The 23,602-nt window shown below is 45.0% G+C and overlaps 1 protein-coding gene across 1 annotated transcript in view; it reads left to right on the top strand.

The window, feature by feature from the left end:
• FCRL5 (Fc receptor-like 5) overlaps positions 1-16,060 on the top strand; it is a 37,772-nt gene extending 21,712 nt beyond the window's left edge. Inside the window, exons 9-17 of the mRNA XM_011969336.1 lie at positions 1,470-1,748; positions 4,802-5,080; positions 8,063-8,338; positions 8,807-8,923; positions 9,602-9,629; positions 10,593-10,675; positions 10,878-10,946; positions 13,550-13,581; positions 13,659-16,060. Coding sequence (XP_011824726.1) covers positions 1,470-1,748; positions 4,802-5,080; positions 8,063-8,338; positions 8,807-8,923; positions 9,602-9,629; positions 10,593-10,675; positions 10,878-10,946; positions 13,550-13,581; positions 13,659-13,748 — 1,253 coding nt within the window. The 3' untranslated portion in view covers positions 13,749-16,060. The remainder of the gene's footprint in view (positions 1-1,469; positions 1,749-4,801; positions 5,081-8,062; positions 8,339-8,806; positions 8,924-9,601; positions 9,630-10,592; positions 10,676-10,877; positions 10,947-13,549; positions 13,582-13,658) is intronic.
• Positions 16,061-23,602: the final 7,542 nt, after the last annotated feature.

Genomic DNA, 23,602 nt, shown 5'->3' with positions numbered 1-23,602 from the left:
TTTACATTCCCACCAGCAGTGTAAAAGTGTTCCCTTTACAACACATTCATGCCAACATCTATTATTTTTTGTTTTTTTAATTATGACCATCCTTGCAGGAGTAAGGTGGTATCGCATTGTGGTTGTGATTTGAATTTCCTTGATAGTGATGTTAAGCATGTTTACCTGTTTGTTGGCAATTTGTGTATCTTCTTTTGAAATAGTCTATTCATGTCCTTTGCCCAGTTTTTGATGTGATTGCTTGTTTTTTCCTGATTATTTGTTTGAGTTCTTTGTTGATTCTGGATACTGGCCCCGTATCAGATGCATAGTCTGTGGATATTTTCTCCCACTCTGTGGGTTGTCTGTTTACTCTGCTGATTGTTTCTTTTGCTGTGCAGAAGCTTTTTAGTTTAATTCAGACCCATCTATTTATTATTGTTTTTGTTGCATTTGCTTTGGGTTCTTGGTCATAAACTCTTTGCCTAAGCCAATGTCTAGAAGAGTTTTTTTTAATGTATGTTCCAGAGTTTGTATGGTTTTGGGTCTTAGATTTATGTCTTTGATCCATCTTGAGTTGATTTTTGTATAAGGTGAGAGAGGAGGATCCAGTTTCATTCTTCTACATGTGGCTTGCCAATGATCCCAGCACCATTTGTTGCGTAGGGTGTCCTTTCCTCACTTTACGTTTTTGTTCCTTTATCAAAGATCAGTTGGCTGTAAGTATTTGGCTTTATTTCTGTGTTCTCTCCTTCCATTGGTCTACCTGTCTGTTTTTATACCAGTACCATGCTGTTCTGGTAACTATAGGCTTGTAGTATAGTTCAAAGTCGGGTAATGTGATGCCTCCACATTTGCTCTTTTTGCTTAGTCTTGCTTTGGCTATGTAGGCTCTTTTTTTGTTCCATATGAATATGAGGGGTGTTTTTTCTAGTTCTGTGAAGAATTATGGTGGTGTTTTGATGGGAATTGCATTGAATTTATAGATTGCTTTTGGTAGATGGCCATTTTCACAATATTGATTCTACTCATCCATGAGAATGGGATGTGTTTCCATTTGATTGTGTCATCTATGATTTCTTTCAGCAGTGTTTTGTAGTTTTTCTTATAGATATCTTTCACTTACTTGTGAAGGTGTATTTCTAAGTATTTTATTTTTTTGTAGGTGTCATAAAAAAGTTTGAATTTTTTATTTGATTCTCAGCTTGGTCACTGTTGGTATATAGCAGTGCTACTGATTTATGTACATTGATTTTGTATCCTGAAACTTTACTGAGTTCATTTATCAAATCTAGGAGCTTTTTGGATGAGTCTTTAGGGTTGCCTAGGTATACAATCATATAATCAGTGAACAGCAACAGTTTGGCTTATTTCTCTTTACCAATTTGGATGTTCTTTATTTCTTTCTCTTGTCTGATGGTTCTGGCTAGGACGAAGAGCAGTTTTTAATTTTAAAAATACATGTGTCCTTAACTCATTTTCTCTCTCAGTTCCAGTGTCTCGCCCCATCCTCACCCTCAGGGTTCCCAGGGCCCAGGCTGTGGTGGGGGACCTTCTGGAGCTTCGCTGTGAGGCCCTGAGAGGCTCTCCCCCGATCATGTACTGGTTTTATCATGAGGATGTCACCCTGGGGAGCAGCTCAGTCCCCTCTGGAGGAGAAGCCTCTTTCAACCTCTCTCTGACTGCAGAACATTCTGGAAACTACTCATGTGAGGCCAACAATGGCCTGGTGGCCCAGCACAGTGATACAATATCACTCAGTGTTATAGGTAAGTTGACCTAACCAGCAGCACAAAAAGAAACAGACCATCTCCCCCAACTTTACCAGTAGCGAAAATCGGAGGTATGGTTTCTAGAGCCATTTGCTGTGTGACATCCTGTCAGGCTTGGTGCCTATACAGCCTCTATCTCTGAGTTTTCTTTCCTACACGTTCAGGAACTTGCACCTTCCCTTCCCTTGCTGTAATTTTCCTGCTATCAGCAGTCCAGCCACCATTACCAAAATTACCCTAACATAGGACTAAAGGTTTTCAAAATACAAACTATATTCTGGCCAACAGTGATACTAAGAAAGAAAGTTATAAAGCTCTCTGTGCTTCACCTTGGAAGAGATTTAATTGTGGTTTTCTCTGTCTGCCAATCAATAAAAAGGCCAACACAATTCTCTTATTGACTCACATATTTCTCTCTAGCCTCTCCTGCCCCTGTCCCAGAGTGGCTTGGGTTCCCACCCAAGACCATTGTTAGAAGACATCATTCTTCTGCCTCCTTATCTGTTCCTGTTCCATTCAGCAACATCATGATCTTCCATGCATCCTTGTCATAGGCTGACTCCTAGTATGTCCACTCTCAGTGAAGGCTTTGGCACCTTCAGTCTTCCTCCATACCCCACAATCTGCCATCATTTCCTGACTCTCATGGCCACATGTATGACCCCCTTAACACCATGGCCTGTCGTCTCCACACCAGTCAGCCACTCCCACATACATACACTACTTCATCTCCAAAAGGACAATTTTAAGCCCTTATCATCTGACAACAACCCCCTATCCTTCTGCTTGAGTCAACTCCTCCTATCTCTATTGTTCTCAGACCTCAACAGAACCCCCAGGTCATTAATACCTCTACTCCTTCCCTACTCCACTAGACAATAACCCCCTCCACTCCCACCACCAAACTGAGTGTCTAGCTCTGTATCCAACCAGTAACTCATCTCTCCCTTTCCTAAAATATAGAGGAGAGGACTCTCCTCCCTACAGGTGAACATCTCCATCTGTTCTGCAGATTTCATCATTTTGTGCATTCTCAGAAGCTATACAACTGATTATTCCTTTCTCTTCTGTGGCCCCTAACATCTCCTTCTCTGTAGGATCCTTCACACTGGCATTTAACATGCTATGTCTCTCCCATATCCAAGGAAAACCCTCTCTTGGTCCCACTTATGCCTCCATACACTACCCCTTCATGATTAAACTTCCAAAAATAGTCAGCTACCCAGGTTGTCCCCATGTCCTCATTATCCACTAGGCTCTAATCTACTACATTTTTCCAACCTCTCCACCAAAATGCTTCTCACAAAGGTCACCGATGACCTCCAAGGCTTTGAATCCAATGGCCATTTTTCAATCCTCATCTTCCTTGACATCTCAGATATATTCCATGTTGTTTACCATTTCTTCCTCTTGAAACCCTCCCTTCAGTGAATCCATCTTCTTCTGGCTCTCTTTTCTCCCTGGCCATTTCTTCTCAGTCTTCTTTACTGGTTCCTCCTTTTATAGAAAACCTTTAAGCATTGGCATGTTCCAGAACTTTGACTTATGCCCTCTTCTCTTATCTAAATCCTTTCTCTGGATGATACTGGGGATGTCATTTATAAATGGCCTTGTCATCTACAAAGATTCCTAAACTTCTATCTCTAAAAGGGACCTCCCACTTGAGCATCTGCACATGACATATCTCCACTCAAATATCTCAAAAGCACATCAATCTGAGCATCTCTAAAACTGAACTGCTGACATTCCCCTCCTCTTTCAAGGGTTCCTACCTCTGTGAAACACATCTCTCCTCAACAGATACACAAAGCAGGAATGGAGGAGACTTCCTCAACATTTCTCTTCCTCACCCCTCACAGCCAGTTAGTCATTAAGTCCTGTTGATTTGACTTCCTAAATATTTCTTGAGTCTCCGTCTCTACCACCTCTATCTAGACAAGTCCGTCATCATTTTGACTACTGCGATGCTACTCATCTACCCCTCCATTCCACTTCCATTCCACCACAGTCCATTTCGTGCACAGAGGTCAAAATGGTCTTTTAAAAGGGACAAATTTGATCATCTCACACCCCTGCACAGATAGACTTATAGACTTCCCATTGTTCTGTGAAGAAGGATCAAAATCCTTTCATGGCTTATGAAGTCCAGCCTAGATCTCCAGTCTCCTATTTCACAGTAGTTTGCAGACTCTTCTCAGTGTGATGCTACTTTATTTCAATAATTCAAATGTGCCAGTCTTATTCCCAATTCAGGGCCTTTGCACATACTGTTTGCCTGCCTGTTGTACTCTCCACCTCCCTCTTTAACTGGCTAATTTGAATGTTAATTTCAAAGGTCATTTTGTGAGGAAGCTTTCCCTAACACATACATTTCATAGTACCCTGTCCTTTATCAATTATCAAAGTTTTAATTCTAATTTACTGCATTTTTATTTAACTGCTGCCTCTCATCCTTCTAGATTGTAGGCTCTATGAGAGCAGGAACTATGTCTTTCCCGTCGTTGATTCCCTAGCATATCATGCCATTCTTGGAACTTATTAAATCTCAATTAATTTTTATTTTTGCTCAATTTTTTAAAAAATTCTTGTTCAATTAATTTTTGATGGATAAATGAATATAAAAATGAGCAAATAACTTGACAATACTCATTCTCTTGTGGGCCCTATTTCTGATGCAGCCCAGATGCAATTACATCCCTGGTGAGGTAAGCAGCAAGTCTCTCCTGTTCTTCATTTTCTGTTAAACTGATTCTCCTTTCTCCAATTGCCTTTTGACTTCTAAGACACCTGAGTTTCAGTTTAATATTTGTTTTCACATTCTTCGAACACATTTGAGTTTGTATATTCCAGTATTCCAAGCTGTTTGTAGCACTACTATAGCACTACACAACTGTTATTCTTTCTGGAGATCTGAAAATATTGCTGAGTTTTGAGTAACATCACAAGGGCGTTAAAAACAGAAAAAAACATTTTTCCATTTGAAATGTCTTTAGCAGGAAGGAATATATTTTAGCAGAAACAACTGACAGATAACGTTTTTCCTCTCTCAGTTCCAGTGTCTCGTCCCATCCTCACCTTCAGGGCTCCCAGAGCCCAGGCTGTAGTGGGGGACCTGCTGGAGCTTCACTGTGAGGCCCTGAGAGGCTCCTCCCCAATCCTGTACGGGTTTTATCACGAAGATGTCACCCTGGGTAAGATCTCAGCCCCCTCTGGAGGAGGAGCCTCCTTCAACCTCTCTCTGACTACAGAACATTCTGGAATCTACTCCTGTGAGGCGGACAATGGTCTGGAGGCCCAGCGCAGTGAGATGGTGACACTGAAAGTTGCAGGTGAGTGGGTCCTGCCCACCAGCAGCACAGCCGAGAACTGACTGTGCCTGCTCTCCCCGCAGCTGAAAATGGAGCCACAGAGCTCCTCAGGGCTGTTTGCTTATGTGGCATCCCAGCACACTTCTTGCCTGCAGAACCTCCCTGTGAAGGTCTGGGATCCTTTGTGGTATGGTTCCAGGCATCTGAAGTTTCCCGGCAGTCTTCTTGAATGTGATCAAAGCACCTCACTAAAATTGCAAATAAGACTTTTTTAGAACATAAACAACATTCTGAACTGAAATTATTATATGAAAGTGAGACCAAAGAATTCTAAGTATATGTTTCTCTGCCCTAGAAAAGATTAGGTTGTTTCTTGTCCAGATTCATCTCTCATTGACTTCCAACAAACCTCTACTCTTGAGTTTCTTTCATTACTGGGGATGTAAATGTTCCTTACATTTCCACATTAAAAATCCTATGTGAACATGAGCTATGTGCATAGCCCTTCAAGAGACACACTCGGTGATCTTTAAAGCAAGGGACACAGGTGACCAGGGCAGAGAAGGGGGAGCAGGATAACATGGAATGGAAATGGACACCCATCAACCAAATTCCTCTGTTCTCGAAGCTCTTCTTTGATCTCATGCAATTAAGTGTAATAACCCAAGGAAAGCTGCTTCTAGTGAGCTTTGAATCTTTTTGGTGATGACCTCCTACAAGCCAAACTTTGAAACCCCTGTTTAGAGAGACCTGGTGTTTAGCAAAAGTATACTAAGGGGTGTTGAGATGAATGTTCTAGACTTGGCTCTGAAGATAACTAGACAATTATCTATATTGTATGACATTGACTAAGCACAATTTCCCATAACGACATCAATTTCCACACCCTTAAAATGGGAAAATCAGAGTAGATGAAAATCATGATCATCCCTTGTCCTAGAATTCTATGATTTTGGTAGACTTACAGGCTCGTAGAAGGAGATGTGCAAAAGTAAAAGCAGGTTGTACCTGCTCCTGGAGTATATCCTGGAGAAACAGGAGACCATACAATGGTATGCAATCACCATTCCAGTCATGTAAAGCAAAATATACACTGATGCGCTTATTCCCTTTGGCAAGGTACCTGGGTATCATAAGGAATAGACAGAGCCACATAAGCAGGTTGATCTGGGCATGCTAACCCAGGCTCCAGCATCTCACAAGGTAGCCAGTGAAACCATTTCATTGTTATCCAGGAGGTGATGACTTCAGATTTGGGTTTTCCCATTCAGTCAGCTCATTCTTCTTCCCCCACCAGCAGCACCAGCCTCAACCAATTTTCCTGAGATTTGCAAGGGCTCTTCCCACACAGTTTATACACCTATCCCTTAGAGCCAGCACACAGGCGTGTACCACAGACCGAGGGCTGCTCTATCTCTCCTCACAACAGCAAGTCAACACATCATACCTCCCACATTCTGTACTTATGATTTCATGATTTTCTGCTCATCCTCACTCCCTTCTTTCTATAATTCCCTGTCACAAATGCATGTTATTTCTGCTGCTGCTGCTGTTATCACAACTAAAGGGTTTCTTGCCCAGCCTGAATAAATTGTGTCTGAATCCTGAAACTAGAACACAAGTCATAGGGACTAAGAACTGCCACAAAAGGAAATATTATTTCTTATTATCATCATGACCAATGTCATCATCATAAACACTCACTGAGCCTTCACCAGGTTCCAGGCTCTGTGCTAAATGCTTAATATGCAATATCTCATTTAATCATTAAGATAAACCTGTGAGGATAAATTTTAAGCCGTTGTATTCCCTATTTGCAGAAAAGAAACTGAGGTTTAGAGAAGTGTAGTAACTAACTTGTGGTAACACAGCTAGCCAGGGTAAAGCCAGGTTGAAGCATGGTCCTCTCTAACTCTTAACATTAGTTTGAAACATGATGACATTTCCTCATCCATTGTGGCCACTTTTTAACACAGCATTTTAGTTTTTAGTAATTTGTTATTCTGAAAGAACACATGAATCTTTGTGATGAAAAAAAATCAAATAATCCAAAAGGGCCAGTATTGAAAAGTAAAGGTATCTTTCTACCTGCTCATAATCACTTCCTATGCACATACCCTCCAGACATAACCACTGTTAATTGTTTCATGTGTATACTTCTAGAAATATTCTACAAACCTAAAGGTGTATAATTTTTACAAAGCTGGAAAAATATTACACATATAGTTATGCCAGTTGCATTTTTTAACTTAAAAATACATCCTGACTTTTGTTTAAGAAGTGCATCTTGGATATCATTCATATTTCATTACCCAATCTAGTAGGTGGTCTCTAATTTTCAGCTCTTATAAAAATGCTACAATAGAAATTCCTGTAGAAATATATTGGCATATTTTATGTCAGTATCCCTAAAGGAGATGGCCCTAGAAGTAGGATTTGAACTCCTGGGCTCAAGTGATCCTCCTGCCTCAGACTCCCAAATCGCTGGGATTACAGGCATGAGTCACTACACGTGGCCTGCTAGAAGTAGATTTGTTGGGTCAAAGTTTATGTTCACTTTAAATTTTGTAGATATTGCCAAATTGCCATTCAAGGAAGTGTGTTAAATTTGTATGACCACCTAGGGCATATTTAGGTGCCTGTCTATCCACAAGCTAATCAGTATGATCAGTCTATTCAAGCTTTGCCAACCTGAAAAATAGAGAAGAGAATAGTACTATATGATTGTCTTTGTGTTTAGTTAATTAGTAATGAAGATGAGAATCTTTTTATATATTTATTTCTATTTGAAGTTTTCAGTGATTTATACACTTTCTACAGTTTTCTAATGGATATTTTTGTACACTGAAAAGGAACTAGGTCAAAGTAATTAGCTTTATCATCTGCATTTTAATCTACTTTTCAAGATTGAGGTATGACTTTTTACATTTGTTTATAATACCTTTTGTTTCTTACAAATATGTTAGAAGCAGAAACGGTTGTTGACTTTTTGTTCTCTCTCAGTTCCGGTGTCTCGCCCCGTCCTCACCCTCAGGGCTCCCAGGGCCCAGGTTGCGGTGGGGGACCTGCTGGAGCTTCACTGTGAGGCCCTGAGAGGCTCTCCCCTGATCCTGTACCGGTTTTATCATGAGGATGTCACCCTAGGAAATAGCTCGGCCCTCTCTGGAGGAGCGTTCTTCAACCTCTCTCTGACTGCAGAACACTCTGGAAACTACTCCTGTGAGGCCGACAATGGTCTGGGGGCCCAGCGCAGTGAGACAGTGACACTTTATCTCACAGGTAAGTTTCCCATGCCTGGGCCACAGATGTGGACAAAATGTTTCATCCGCGGACCCTCTGATAACCCTCACAGTGCTTGACCAGGAAGGCACTCTTCAGGGACAAGTAACACAGCTGGCAGCTCTCTAAACTGCTATATTTCCTGAAGTGCTCTGAAGTGATAGCGTTGGGGCTGAGAGCGCGGGTTGGCGGGCGGCGGGCAAGAGCATCACTGACTTTAGAGCTCCTCACTTGGCTGCCTCCTCTCTCACTGGCCATCGGCCACCCTGACCCTCGACACTTGCCTCAGGCGCAGAGACGGCTTCCTTACAAAGATAGGAGTCATCTTCTGTGCCACACCAGCCCCTGCTTAGCTGCCGGGGCCCTGCTCACCTAGGTTCACCCTCAGGCCCAGGCAGCAGCTTCCGGGGACGGGTCGTTCCAGACAACAGCCTCTCCCCTGGCTCATGCACGGGGTCTCCCCCTCAGGGCTGACCGAGAACAGAAGTGGCCCTGTTGCCACGGGTGTCACCGGGGGTCTGCTCAGCCTAGCAGGCCTTGCTGCTGGGGCACTGCTGCTCTACTGCTGGCTCTCAAGAAAAGCAGGTGGGTGACTCTGGGTACACCTTGGCTTGAGTTCATGCCCTTCCCAGCAACGCTCCCTTGGGCCTCATGCTGCCTTTGTGACCATCCCAGGCTGGCAAGAGCTCATCTGCTCTGTCCCTCAATCTTTTTCCTTTCCCGTTGGGTCCTCCGGAATTGCTTTTACCAAATGCACAGCTTCCAAAACAGACCTATAAGGTGGAAGACGTCTTGATGAGATGTAGTTTATCCAACATCATAAACTGCAGAGTGTCTTCCTCTTGACCCTTACAAACCCCCCACCCACCCCCACAACGAATGGGAAGGGGAGGAGAAAAACTCAGAGAAATAGAAATGAAAATAGAAACCAGATAGGATTTGGTAATTTTCCGATTTTTTAAACATACACTATTTTTATAGCTGATCAAGTCAAGTTTTCCTGCCTGCAGCTACCAATCATTATCTTTAAAATCTCCAAGTTAAAGGTTATGGATTGTGGACTCCTGTTTCACATCATAGCATACCCCTCTGGCAGGGTTAGCAGTTTTTGCCCAATCTGCTATGTTCCTGGGGCACAACAAAGAAGGATTCAACCTTCGGTGACAGCAAGTCCTGGCAGTTTCTAAGTGAGCCTTGCCTGAGCTGTGCCCCACTGAGGGTCTCTTCTCCCTGAATCCAATGTTCCTCTGCTTTCCTTTACAGGGAGAGAGCCTGCCTCTGACCCCTGCAGGTAAGAGCTGAGCTGCATTCCTGTGTGATTAGTGAGATGTCCACAGGGTGGAAAAATGGAATTGAATCTGATGGTTACCAAGAGCACAGTTTCCACCAAGTGCTGCTGAGCTGGCGTGTGGCCACTACCTGTTGTACCTCCCTGGGGATATCTCAAGGCAATTCCCAGGACCTTTGCATCCACCCCCTTGGTGGTATAGGCTGTTATCTCATCAAGTGTTAATTGCCTTTTCATTTATTAACCCACATCCTCGGACCATTGTTGGCTTGGTTGTCTGAGTGACCACTAAGACCACCAAGTCTTTCCACGTCTTGAGATGACCTTAGCTCAGTCAACCTAGAAATCTCTGGAGATGCTGATCCCATCAACACCTCTTGTGATAACAACTGAGAAGATGGAGCCACACAACTTGGCCACCCAGAGAGGTCACTCTGCCAGCAGGAGGTGGTCCCTATGAAGAAGGGGCCACCAACTTGTATCCCAAAAGCTGAATTTAGGAGCCGCAAAAAGCCTCACAGCTGTCCCTAGTCAAGCCCACGACAGCAGCATCCAAACCATGCAGAGCACCTCTGAGCCTTCTGGTGACCGACCTCTCTGAGCATGCAGGCTTTGGAGCCAGCTTTGAGACTTGGCTCATCCCCTTTCTGGTTACATGATCTTCATAAGTCACTTTTTGGAGCCTCCGTTTGTTTCAGCTACAAAATGAGGATGACATAGAACTAACGTCATATTGTTATAAACATCGGCACAGTGCCTGTTACATACTAAATGACCATAAAACCTGGAAACATAGATAATATGATTATGATTCATAATAGAATGCCCATGGGCCATTTGTCATGTACTTGTCCAAGTTTCCAGGCCTGGCAGCCACCCTGCAGTAAGAAGTCACTCACTGGAAGTGATCATTATAGCTACTTTGTCAGGATTCCTAAGAAACATTCACGTTTCTCTGTCTCACAGGGGCCCTTCAGACTTGGACTCCCAGGAGCCCACCTACCACAATGTACCAGCCTGGGAAGAGCTGCAACCAGTGTACAGTAATGGTGAGGCCCAGGGATCCTGCATTTGGCAGGAGCCAGAGGGCTGGTGTGGGAAACGGGTGGGGCAGGAGATGGGGAGGGACTATGCGGAGGCCTAGAGGGCTCTAGTCCTTCCAGAGAAGAGACTCTGGCTGGGGAAGGATGAAGTATCTCTAACAAGAGGCAAGAGCCTCAGCATCCTCTGAAACTTCAACTTCTTTCTAAGTAAATCCTAGAGGAGAAAATGTGGTTTACTCAGAAGTACGGATCATCCGAGAGAAAAAGAAACATGCAGGTAAGACCCAAGGATGTCTCTGTTCTGACCCACCCTCAACTTAGACAGTGTAGCTCCATTTCTGCCTCCTCAGCAGATCTGAGCCAGACAGGCATAGAGCCGCCCCTCCCACTGGGTCACGGGGCTTCTTAACTTGTGCCTACGCTGCTTCAGGTGAATCCAAGCCTCCCCTGCACTCTCCTTTCCCCTTTCTCTGCAGCAGGCCCCAGTATAACCTGAATAACAAAACGTTCTTTTTGGGCATTCACTTAACCTCTCAGAGCTTCAGTATCCCTATCCATAAACTGTGACTACTTCCCTACTGTCTTAGTCAGTTCTGGCTCCTGTAACAGAGTACCATAAACTAGGTGACTTAAAGAACTAGTATCTATTTCTCACAATTCTGGAGGCTGGAAGTCCAAGATCAAGGTGCCAGCATGGTCAGGTTCTTAGTGAGGGCCCTATTCCCAGTTTCCAGACAGATGACTCCTTGCTGTATCCCCCACACAGCAGAGAGAAAGGGAGAGATCATCTCTCGTGTCTCATCATGATAATCATCATGACGTAATTGTCACCCAAAGGCTCCACCTCCAAATGTCATCACATTGGGGATTAGGTTTTAACCTATACATTTGGAGAGCAACACAAATATTTAGTCCACAGCACCCACCTACCTGTACTAGTTTCTGATTGCTGCTGTGACAAATTACCATAAACTTGGAGGGGAGGAAGCAGTACGAATTTTTCATCTTACAGCTCTGTGGGTCAGAAGTCTGACACCGGTCTCACTGGGCTAAAACCAAGGTGTTGGCTGAACCGTGTTCCTCCCCGGAGGCTCCAGGGGTGAATGTGATCTTGCCTTGTCAGCTTCTAGATCCCATCCATTTTCCTGGGCTGATGTCTTCTTCCTTTCCCAAAGCCAGCAAAGTCACATTTCTCTAACCATTCTTCCATAGACAGGCCTCCCTCTGACCTCAGCTGAGAAAAGTCCTCGGGTTTTAGGGAGTCAGATGAGTATATTGGGCCCATCTGGATAACCCAGAAAAATCTCCCTGTCTCAGGGTCTGTAATCCTAATCACATCTGAAAGGTCCTCTTTTCCATTTAGGGTAATATAGTCACAGGTTGCAGCAATTAGGGTGTGACATCTTTGGGGCCACATGATGACAGCTGCCATGCTGTTTCATGGGGTAACTGTTAGGACTAAATAAGAAAATAGGTGTAGAAATGCTGTTGAAACTGCAGAGGGTTGAGCAGCTGTGACGATGACTACATGCTGGAGGTCTGGCTGTGTCATCAGCCCTCACTCACAGTTGGTGGTTTGAAATGAGGGAATCCCAGCCTGGCTGCCTCCTTCCTCTGAGCGGGAAAGAGGAACAAAGTCCTTCAGGGCAGACTTTTCTTTCTACCTCTGCTTCATAAAGAGTGCTGCGTGATTTTACCCAGTGTGCTTCCCTCTCTGGTTTCCCAATTTTTCTTATATAAAGTCAAGTGAATTGTGTTTGTGCCTCATTCTTGGTTCTATCACACCCCTCTGAGACATGTGAACTCATTCACTCTTACAAGCCCCTTTGAGGAATGCGCTGTTACTCCTCCCATTTTACAGATAAGGAAACCAAGGCATAGACACCTTAAATGACTTGTCTGAAATCTTGTAGTCAATCACCAAACAGTCTTCTCCAGAGTCCAAACTCTGGACCAAACTCTGCTTCTTTGTGCAATTCCAGGGAGTCCTGATGTTCATTCCAAGCCAAAAGGGGAGAGTCTTGTCTGGAGAGTGTCATATTTCTCTCCAGTTTGATGATAATATAACAATAATAACTTATAATATATATTATGTGCTGAATAGTTCCTATTATGTGCCGGGTATAGTTCTCTAAGTGCAATAAGTAAGTACACTATATTTGTATGGATAGCTTTTAGAACTATACCTGTAGCACTTATATAGAACTATGGCATGCATACATATGATAATAGAGAGAGAAAATGTATTGAATATAGCAATCAGGACTGTACCTGACACACAGAAACTTCTCAACACATGATAGATGATAGAAATAATATATGCACAGACACACCGATACATGTGCACACACATATGTGTAAACTCATATAGCTTCACCACAACCTTGCAGGAAGAGGATATTTTTATTCCCATCATTTAGATGAGGCAACTGAGGCACGAGACGTTGAGTGACTTCCCCCAGCTACGGAGGTGACAAGGCAGGTGGCAGGCCCAGTTTCAAGTGGCCTAGACCCGGATGGAGTGTGCTGTCTAAAACTTGCACCTGCCACACCTTCCCAGAACATACTAACAATAATACCAATTATGCTCAAAGAACTAATAAGATAAAAGACAAATGTCTTTCTCTTGGGAGCCTCTAGGCAGCTCAGAGTAGGCCACGAAGTGTGAAGGGGTGTTGAAGACGGGGTCTGTCAGTGCTGAGAGGCCGAGGGTGTTAGGAATGGAGCGGGACAGAGTGACCACCAACCAAGAGGAGCGGCTGACTCACCGCACAGAGGTAGAGCGGGCCTCCAGGAGGCTCAGGGCTGGCCTGACAGTGCAGGCGCAAGGGCAGAGCTCCATGCCAGTCTTCACAACTGAACATTTTCTTCTTTCCACAGTGGCCTGTAACCCCAGGCATCTCAGGAACAAGGTGAGTCTTCCCTTTTGCATGGCCTCCCCCACCTCCAGGCCCACCCTGGTCCTCACACATGTGCCCTTGCCTCCTAGGGTTCCCCTATCATCTACTCTGAAGTGAAGGTGGCATCAACCCCAGCCTCCAGATGCCTGCTCTTGGCTTCCTCAGCTCCTCACAGATGAGTCCACACGTCTCTCCAACGGCTGTTTCAGCCCCTGCACCCCAAAGTTCCCCTTGGGGGAGAAGAAGCACTGAAGTGGGAAGATTTAGACTGCCCCAGACCATATCTACGGGCCGTTGTTTCACACGTTCTCATTCTCAGTCTGACCGGAATGCAGGGCCCTGCTGGAGTTTCGCCTATTTCCTAGTTACAGCCCTGACTGGCAGGTTTTTTAATCCAGTGGTGAGGTGCTCCCACCCCAAGGCCCAGCATATCTCCTGGCTTCCTTAGTGGGCTTCCACTGCGGTGGGCTTCCGCTGCGGTTGCTATTCTAAATACTGCTCCCATCACACCCCCACAGAGGGGGTCTTACCACACAAAGGGAGAGTGGACCTTCAGGAGATGCTGGGCTGGCCTAACAGCTCAGGTGCTCCTAAACTCCAACACAGAGTTCCTGCTTTGGGTGGACGCATTTCTCAATTGTCATCAGCCTGGTGGGGCTACTACAGTGTGCTGCCAAATGGGACAGCACACAGCCTGTGCACACGGCACATGTAATGGATCTCCCCACGAGGGCTGCATTTCACACTCCTCCACCTGTCTCAAACTCTAAGGTCGGCACTTGACACCAAGGTAACTTCTCTCCTGCATGTGTCAGTGTCTACCTGCCCAATAAGTGGCTTTCATATATCAGGTCCCAGGTACCTCCCATCCTAACAGAAGTAACCCAGCAAGTCAAGGCCAGGAGGACCAGGGGTGCAGACAGAACACATACTGGAACATAGGAGGTGCTCAATTACTATTTGACTGACTGAATGAATGAATGAATGAATGAGGAAGAAAACTGTGGGTAATCAAACTGGCACAAAATCCAGTGTGTTCTCTAGGAAATCCGGGAGGTAGTCTGGCTTCTCTGAGTAAGAAATAATGGAAGAGAAGGAGCTTGGATGAGGAAACTGTTCAGCAAGAGGAAGGGCTTCTCACACTTTCATGTGCTTGTGCATCACCTGAGGATCTGGTGAAAATACAGATACTGATTTGGTCGGTCTGCATAGAGCCTGAGACTGCCATTCTAACAGGCTCCCAGGGGATGCTGATGCTGCTGGTCCTGGGACCACAGTGCATGCATGTGAGGCCCTGTAGGTCTCAGCAGAGGCCCATGGAGAAGCAGTGTGTGGCTCTGGCTGCCCAGGGCCTAACTCGGTTCACAAGGATCATGCTGCTCCCTGGCTAGCCCTTGGCTGCAGCACCACCAGCTGCTGTTGCTGAGAGAGCTCCTCCGTGACATGTTGGCTTTCATCAGCCGCCCTGGGAAGAGGAAAGTAGCTGCCACTATCTTTGTTTCCCCACCTCAGGCCTCACACTTTCCCATGAAAAGAGTGAATATATACAACCCGAGCCCTCTCCATTCAGAGTTGTTCTCCCATCTCTGAGCAATGGGATGTTCTGTTCCACTTTTGTGATGTCCATCACATCTTGTCTTGATCTTTGCTCCCAGTGGATTGTACAGTGATCAATTCTAAGCCCCACGGCCCTGAAATAAAATCCTTCCAAGGGCATTGGAAGCTCACTCCACCTCCCACAAGGCTTTTCATGCTTCTAAGTGTCAGGACCTTGCCCAGATAGAAAGATTGGGGTTGCTGCCCCAACCTTTCAAGGAGGAAAGCAGACACCTGAGACAGGAGCCTGTATGCAGCCTGGTGCAGCCTTGCAGAGTACAAGGCCAGGGGCATTTGTCATCACTACAAATATGCAACTAACATAGAAGTGGAGCAAAAGAAATGCATTCCCACTGAGGCCACATTTTTAGGCCTAGTTGAAAGTCAAGAAGGACAGCAGCCAGCGTAGGCTCAGGATTAAAGAAAAAAATCTGCTCACAGTCTATTCTGGAGGTCACATCACCAACAAAACTCACATCCTCTGCAGCTCTGAGAAGGTGGAGGCACCAGGCTCACAAGAGGAAATTTAAAATTTCTCATTGGGAAAGTAAGGTATCCCCAACCGAGAATGATAACTGCACAGTGGCAGAACAAACTCCACCCTAATGTGGGTGGGCCCCGCCCAGTCTGTTGAAGGCCTGAATATAACAAAAGGGCTGATTCTTCCTCCAGTAAGGGGGAGCTCCTGCTTTGGGCGGGGACATAAGTTTTTCTGCTTTCAGACGCAAACTGAAAAATGGCTCTTCTTGGCTCTAGAGCTTGCTGGCATTTGGACTGAAAGAAATTACACTATTTGGATCTCCTGGATCTCCAGCTTGCTGACTGCAGATCTAGGGATGTGTCAGCCTCTACAGTCACAAGAGCCAGTTCATTCTAATAAACCAATCTCTCTGTATGTGTGCATGCGTGTGTGTGTGTATATATGTATATGTGTGTGTGTACACAGATGAGGTGTATATCTGTGTGCTTACCTCATGGGTGCATGTGTGTAGACACAAACACACACACACACACACACACAAGCACACACATCCTGTTGGTTCTGTTTCTCTAGAGAACCCTGACAAACACAACGTTTAGCGAGGATATGAGAACCAAATGGGCGGGCTGAGCATCCGCTCTCGGGGCTGGACTTCCTGAGAGGAAGGCTTCCGTCTTTCAAACAGATTCGTTTTTCTAGTTTGCTGCCTTGTGCTGGTCCTGAGCGAACAGGAAGGAGAAAGTGAATAAATCCCCCATGCTCTAGCCTGGGATAGGACAGACCCAGTGAAATGGGTCTATCTGTAATTTAGAATGGACAAACAAAGAGCAAACCGCAGCCTCGAAGATAGTGTGGCCTGGAGTGGATTTGAGTTCTCGAGGGACAAAATCTCAACTGCCCAGCAGAGGTCTCAGGAGGCTCCACAGAGGCAGAATGCTTTCTTTAGGGGGATGGCCCCACCTGCTAGGAGAGCAGCACGGCTCTTGTGACTGCAGAGGCTGACGCATCCCTAGATCTGCAGTCAGCAAGCTGGAGCGCCAACAGTGTAGTTTCTTTCCGTCCAAATGGCAGCAAGCTCAAGACCCAAGAAGAGCCACTTTTCAGTTTGAGTCTGAAGGCTGAAAAACTGTGTCCCAGCCCGAGGCAGGAAGAGTTCCCCCTTACTAGAGGAAGAATCAGCTCTTTTATTTTATTCAGACCTTCAACAGACTGGATGGGCCCCACCCACATTAGGGAGAGTAATCTGCTCTATTTAGTCTAGTTATTCACATGTTCATCTCACCCGGAGAGACCCTCACAAAACACTCAGAATCATGTTTGACCAAATGTCTGGACACTCTGTGGCCCAGTAAAGTTGACACACAAACTTAATCATCACAATCACAAAGGTGGTCTCTCGGCTCCACACATTTTTTTGGGTTGTTTCTCAGTTGGGTCAGATCTCTGAGCTGTTACTTTTAGGGTCTCCTCAAAGAGAAGAGAGGCTCGGCTTCCCTCACGTTTGTGGTTAAAAGAAAGCTATTCCAAGATTATGCCCACTTCCTCTTTTTGTTTTGTCTTTTGTCACTTCTGAAAGTCCACCTGTCTCTTTGGCAACTAGCTGACCTGTTTCATGTCTCCTAATTTTATCTCAACTAGCCAACCTTATTGTCCTTCCCCTCTTCCAATCTCCTCTGATTGATACTGCCCACTCAACAGAGAGCTGGCCGTAAGAATAACTACTACTTATTAAGGAATTAATGTGTCATACCTTATGCTAAGCTTTTTGCATAAATTATCTTATTTAGGGTGCATAACAGGCCTATGCAATACGTATTCATTACTGTCCCTGTTCCCAGAACCAAGCTGAGTTCAGCTGCATTTTTCTCAAGGCCCAATAATGAGAAGCAGACAAACTAGGAAAGAAGGGAATTTATTGCTGTAACCAGATATAGTGAGAAGGCCAGAGATAATTCCATCAGTCCAACTCAAAGTGTTACAATTTTCTTAGTGCTTATATAGGTTGGGGTTATGTGCTTATGTGCAGTATAGCATTTGCTTAAGTCTGTTAGTAACTAATTTTGTTTCAACTAGAAGGTTAGAGGCAAAAAAAAAAAAAGAGCTTGCTAAGTCCAATTAAAAGGCCCCCAGTACCTTCAAAACCTGTCTACTGTGGTACTGGAGTGATTATTTCTATCTTATCTCCTTTACGGCTTGGTCCGGAGAGCTGTCTTAGACTCTCCAATGAATCTATTCAAACAGCTGCCTCTGTTACCTTGACCCGTCTCAGATTTCATTGACCAGAGACAGGTCCTCGCTCTAGGAATGTATGACTGTTGGTCCAGAGACCTGCCTTAGACTCTCCAATGAATCTATTCAAACAGCTGCCTCTGTTACCTTGACCCGTCTCAGATTTCATTGACCAGAGACAGGTCCTCGCTCTAGGAATGTATGACTGTTGGTCCAGAGACCTGCCTTAGACTCTCCAATGAATCTATTCAAACAGCTGCCTCTGTTACCTTGACTCATCTCAGATTTCATTGACCAGAGACAGGTCCTGGCACCAGGAATGTGTGACTGTCTCTATGATTTTGGTTTGCTCCAGGTTAGGGAGAAGCCCATGCAAGACTTCTACTGACCGTATGTTTCATTTCCAGCTTTGATGTCTGGGCACCGCTTTCCCTGGGTTTAACTGTTTGCTCAATGTTAAGGCAGTGCTGTGGAAATGTGTGTGTGTCGCTGGGGTGCTATGCAGGCCTGTCTATGTGATTGTCATGCAGGCCTGTCTGTGTGATTATCAGGGAGAATTGACCTGCCACATCCCTGTTTTACAGATGATGTAACTGAGACTTAACGAAATTAGTTTAACCTAAGACCACACAATAGTAAGTCAGAGCTAGAACTGTGCATCCCCAGAGTCCATGCTTAGTCACTTTGCCAAATGTCCTCCGTGAGTATTGTGGGCCACAGAGTCCTATTTGGGGAGAGGCATTTGTGAAGTAGGAAAAGAGCACATGAGACTTGGAGCTGGAAGGCCTGGCTCCTGTACAGCCCACTAGCCATTGCTGTTTAGCCTTTGTGAGCTCTGGTTACCTCGTGTATAAAACTGGAAAAGAAGTAACAGCTGCTTGACTGAATTATATATGGAAGGAGGTAAGGTTTGAGTAAACACCATGCAGATGTTCTTGGAAGCAGGTGGGGAGGTGCCTGTGTTTGTTGCAAAGTTTGCATTGCTTTCTGTTTGCCTTTGTTTGTCCCTCCCCGATCATTACAGTGAAGCAGCTGCTGAATTGCAAAAGCATACTTCGGAAGAAAATGATGGAAAATAACCTGGTATTCTTTTTAATGTGAGAGGAATGGGAGCTGTGGCAATACATGAATTCAGCATTTCATGGATTACACGGCAGAAGACATGGGAGAGTAAGGCTGAGAGGCCGGTGCCACTCACTTGCCTGCCTTCCATCTGACCAGGCTGCGCTCTCTGTCAGGGTCACTGTCCCCTGGCCTCACCAAAAATAGAATGAGCACTGCATGGGAAGGGAAGGAGGAGGTGCTGTGGCCATAACCATAGGGTAACAGAGGTGCAGGGCGGGTCAGGGAATGGCTCAGAAGGACCCTCCCCAGCTGGCCCAGGGACTCCACGCTTCAGGTTTTGGGGTGTGGGAGTGGCCAGGGAGGGGTGATTGTCTAATTTTCAAGTCTTATTATTAGAGAAGACCTTAAAGGGCATCCTCTTCTTGTACTTTTCTCATGTTTAGGCCCCTCTACAGCATCCATGCTGAGACATCAGCCAGCCTATGCTGAAATGCCTCCTGGGTCAGAGAGTTCAGCACCTCACCTGGCCTGAAATCTCCGAAGGTTAGAGCTGGAAGGGGCCCTTGGGACTGTCAGGCCCTGCCCATGCTCATGCTTCCTGTCACCCTTCTTATACTCTGAAAGTGACCTCCCTGTCACTCTTACCCTTAAGGAGAGTCTGCTCCTTGTACTTATTAGCCAAACTGCCTCTTTCAAGTGTCACATTCAATAGCTAAACCGTGGGGCAAGGCAGTGTGGGAGCTCCTCCACTCTCCTCACTATCATTTGCAAATTCCTTCACTAAGTATGTGTTCTTATTTAGTGTGAATTCATATTCAGTGCCTACAACTGAGAATTGCTGAGAAGTCATCAAGAAGACCCACCTTGTCACTATGCACATCCTCAGTTCTGCCTACAGCTGAGAATTCTTATTCATATGTATTCATATTCTGTACCTGCAACTGAGCCAGGTGCTTGCTGTACTAAGTACTTGGAATACATTGGTAAACAAGGCAGATTTAAAAAATTCTGCCCTCAAGGAGCTGACATTCTAGCACGGAAAACAGACTGTGAACACTAAACTTGATAAATATGTAACTTACATCAGAATTTAAAAGGTGGCATGAGCCATGAAAAAGAAGAAATAGAGCCAAATAGGGGGATTAGGATGCCCGGGGAGGCTGCAACAATAAAGAGTGGCCAGGGAAATCCTCACGGAGAAGGTGATCTGAACGAAGGCATGTAAGTTTCCATGACCATTTGGACAGCCCATGGGTGTCGGAGGGAGGAGTGCCCCAAGAAGAGGGCATAAAATAGGATCACACCCAACAAGTCTGGGGCTAGACAGCAGAGAGCCACGTGGAGGCACGGGGGGCAGTTAGGAGACCACTACACGATCCAGGTGAGAGATTATGACAGTTGAGATGAGGGTGAAGGTCGTGGGGTCAGAAGTGATGGAATACTGGGCATATCTTGAAGCTAGAATATCCAGAATTTTCTGATGGATGAACTGAAGATTCAAGAGAAAGAAACGAAACAACATGATTCCACAATATTTGGCCTGAGATTCTAGAAGGATGGCAACTCCGTCCTGAGGTGGAGAACGCTGTGGGAGAAGATCAGGAGTTTGGTTGTGAGCAAGTTGCACTTGAGATGCGCATTGGACATGCAGGTGGAGATGTCAAGGAGACAGTCAGCAATGGAAGGCTGGATTCAGGAGGGAGCTCTGGAGATGTACATGTCAGTCATTGGCATTGAGGATGGCCTGAGGGCATCAAGGGTGTGCATAGTGATGAGGTGGGCCTTCTTGACTACTTCAGAAACATGTTTTGGCTGCCAATTCAGGATGGCCAAATGAGCACCAAAATGTTAGGTTTACCATTTATTGGCCATTGTCCTAACAGTACATATATTGTCTCACCCCATCTCAAAATAACTTGCAAGAGAGTTGTATTGTTCCCATTTTACAGATGAAGATGCCACAGTACTGAGATCCAGTTATCCAAGACCACAGGATTAATACGAAGCAAGTTTTCAAACTCAGGAGGCCCACTCTTAACCACCATGTTATGCTAACGTAGCACATGTTCCAGCAAATCTAAACTTAAGCAATAAAAATAAAATCCAAGAAAGAAAATGTCACAAGATCCATGAGAATGTAGGACTCAGATGTGCCACAAAAAAATCCAAGCTGACAGCTACACAGCAGCCCCAGGAAACAATGCATCCAAAAATCAGAGGACCCGGTGAAGATTGTGCCACTTCCACCAGAGCAAGTCACTTCCACTCCAGAAATTGTAGAAATAAGAACACAAAATAAAGATTCTACGCAGGTCTTGGTCGACTCTAAACAATCAGATGAGATATGTTATTCTTCTATAAAAATTACAGCAAGTAGAATGACAATTAGAAACCCAGGGAAAACAAGACAGTCTAAGAAAGTCATAGTTCAAATTTGATGCAACAAAAGTGTGGGTAACTGTGGATAATTAATGGAGTGGAGAAAAGAGACCTTCATTCACAGAACATTCTCCTCTGAGTGCCCAAGGTTTAATTACATAGTATTTTATTTCCTTTTCTGTGGGCCTAATCATAGTACTTGGTTCTGCAGTGAATCGTGTTTATATAATCATAATGCCGTAAATACTGTTTAAGGGTTTTCAATTTTTAGAATCAATTTCAAGCACAGAACACTTAATTATGGCTACTTCAGTATTCAAATTCTATAAACATGTGCAACAGAAAAGTGATATTATGGCTGATAGAAATCTGGAGGTGAAGAGCAGAGGAAAGTCTACATGCACTAACTCTGTGTGTGTGTGTGAGTGTGTGTGTTTGTGCAGTGGAGAATCAATATAGACTTTTTCTAAAAATAATACATCAAAAAATTGAGATTTGACTGGGTGCGGTGGCTCACAGCTGTAATCCCAACACTTTAGGAGACCAAGGCGGGTGAATCATTTGAGCCAGGAGTTTGAGACCAACCTGGTCAACATGGTAAAACTCTGTCTCTACTAAAGATACAAAAATTAGCCAGACATGGTGGCACGCACCTGTAATCCCAGCTACTTGGGAGGCTGAGGCAGGAGAATTGCTTGAACCCGGGAGGTGGAGGTTGCAGTGAGCCGAAATTACTCCACTGCACTCCAGCCTAGGCGAGAGAGTGAGACTCTGTCTCAAGAAAAAAAAAAAAGAAAGAAAGAAATTGAAATTTAAGTACTTTTTTTAAAGCATAAATCTATCCATTAGAAGAACCTAGTCATATTACAGATTGAAACCAGGAAGTAAAGGAGACAGGAAGACAGGAAAGCCCTACAATGCCCTAAATTCTTGATCTTTCCTACAATGCAGTTAATAGACACCGTCTAACATAGTTTGGATATGTGTTCTTGCCCAAATGTCATTTTAAAATGTAATCCCCAGTGTTGGAGGTGGGGCCCAGTGGGAGGTGATTAGACCTCTGGGGCAGATTTCTCATGAATGGTTTAGCACCATCCGCCTTGGTAATGCCCTCACAATAGTGAGCTATTGTGAGACCTGGTTGTTTACAAGTGTATGGCATCTCCCCCTACACTCTTCCTCTCTCTCTTGCTCCCGCTATGGCCATGTGATGCACCTGCTCCCACTTTGCCTTCGGTCATGATGGTAAGTTTCCAGAAGCCTCCCGAGAAGCCGAGCAGATGCCAGCATCATGCCTCCTGTGCAGCCTGCAGAGCCATGAGCCAATTAAACCTCTTTTCTTTTTAAATTACCCAGTCTCAAACATGACTTTATAGCAAGAGAGAATGGACTAATACACTATCTAAAGTGGGTAAATCAAGGATTTACACGTATTATGTTATTTATATTCATGTGCTGACCAGATAACTAAAAACAGAAAACGCTAATCACAGGAGTCAACACAACCTATAGGGAGGAGAAACTTTACTTTTTATTGTATGTCTGTACCAGCTGTTTGAATTTTTAAACGTGAGTACATATCCTTTAGCCACACATGTGCCTATTTAACGTGGAGCTGCCTTCTTCCACATTGAACTCAAGTACAGCCTCAGTTCTAACTAATGGCCAGTAGGTGTCACTAGGTCCCCGGGCTGTGCGGGGCTCTGAGCAGAGTAGCCAGGAGAGCTGACTGCTCTGTCTCTTTGGGACCCTGACAGGGAATGGGGCAAAGGGAGGCAGCAGCTGGAGGCCAGTGGCTTGCCAGCAGCAGAGCTGGCATTCTCCACATAGCTGCAGTTCTCAGGGCATGGGCAGCCCCAGATGGCACCATCACAGGGAAAATGTCCCGATGGAGGCAGTTCACAGAAGGCTGGGCCAGGCCAACCTGCATTAGGAGGGCAGAGACTGTGAGAAAGCAAAGGAAGTCAGTCGTGAGAAAACAGAAACTGAAGCAGAGAGCAGTACTTGCATCAAGCGAGAGTGCCTGACCCACCTTCCCTAGAACCGCCACGTGCCAACTTTGTGACTGCAGCAAGCTGCTTAGCCCAGGAGAGCTGAGCATCCTCACCTGGGAGTGGGATAAGAGCAGTACCCACCCCGCACAGTTCTGAAGACTAAAATATTCATAAACATTTTAGAAACTGCTTCTTAGTTTGGCAATTTCCTATAAAGTTAAGCATACAATTCCTGTACAAGCCAGAAAATCCCCCCTAGGTTTTACCCAAATGAAATGAAATCTGAAAT

The sequence above is a fragment of the Mandrillus leucophaeus genome, unplaced genomic scaffold, assembly GCF_000951045.1.
Source record: "Mandrillus leucophaeus isolate KB7577 unplaced genomic scaffold, Mleu.le_1.0 Scaffold885, whole genome shotgun sequence".
In the NCBI taxonomy this organism is placed as follows: Eukaryota; Metazoa; Chordata; class Mammalia; order Primates; family Cercopithecidae; genus Mandrillus; species Mandrillus leucophaeus.
Note: the sequence above shows the minus strand (reverse complement) of the source record. Positions and strands in the feature narration are given on the sequence as shown.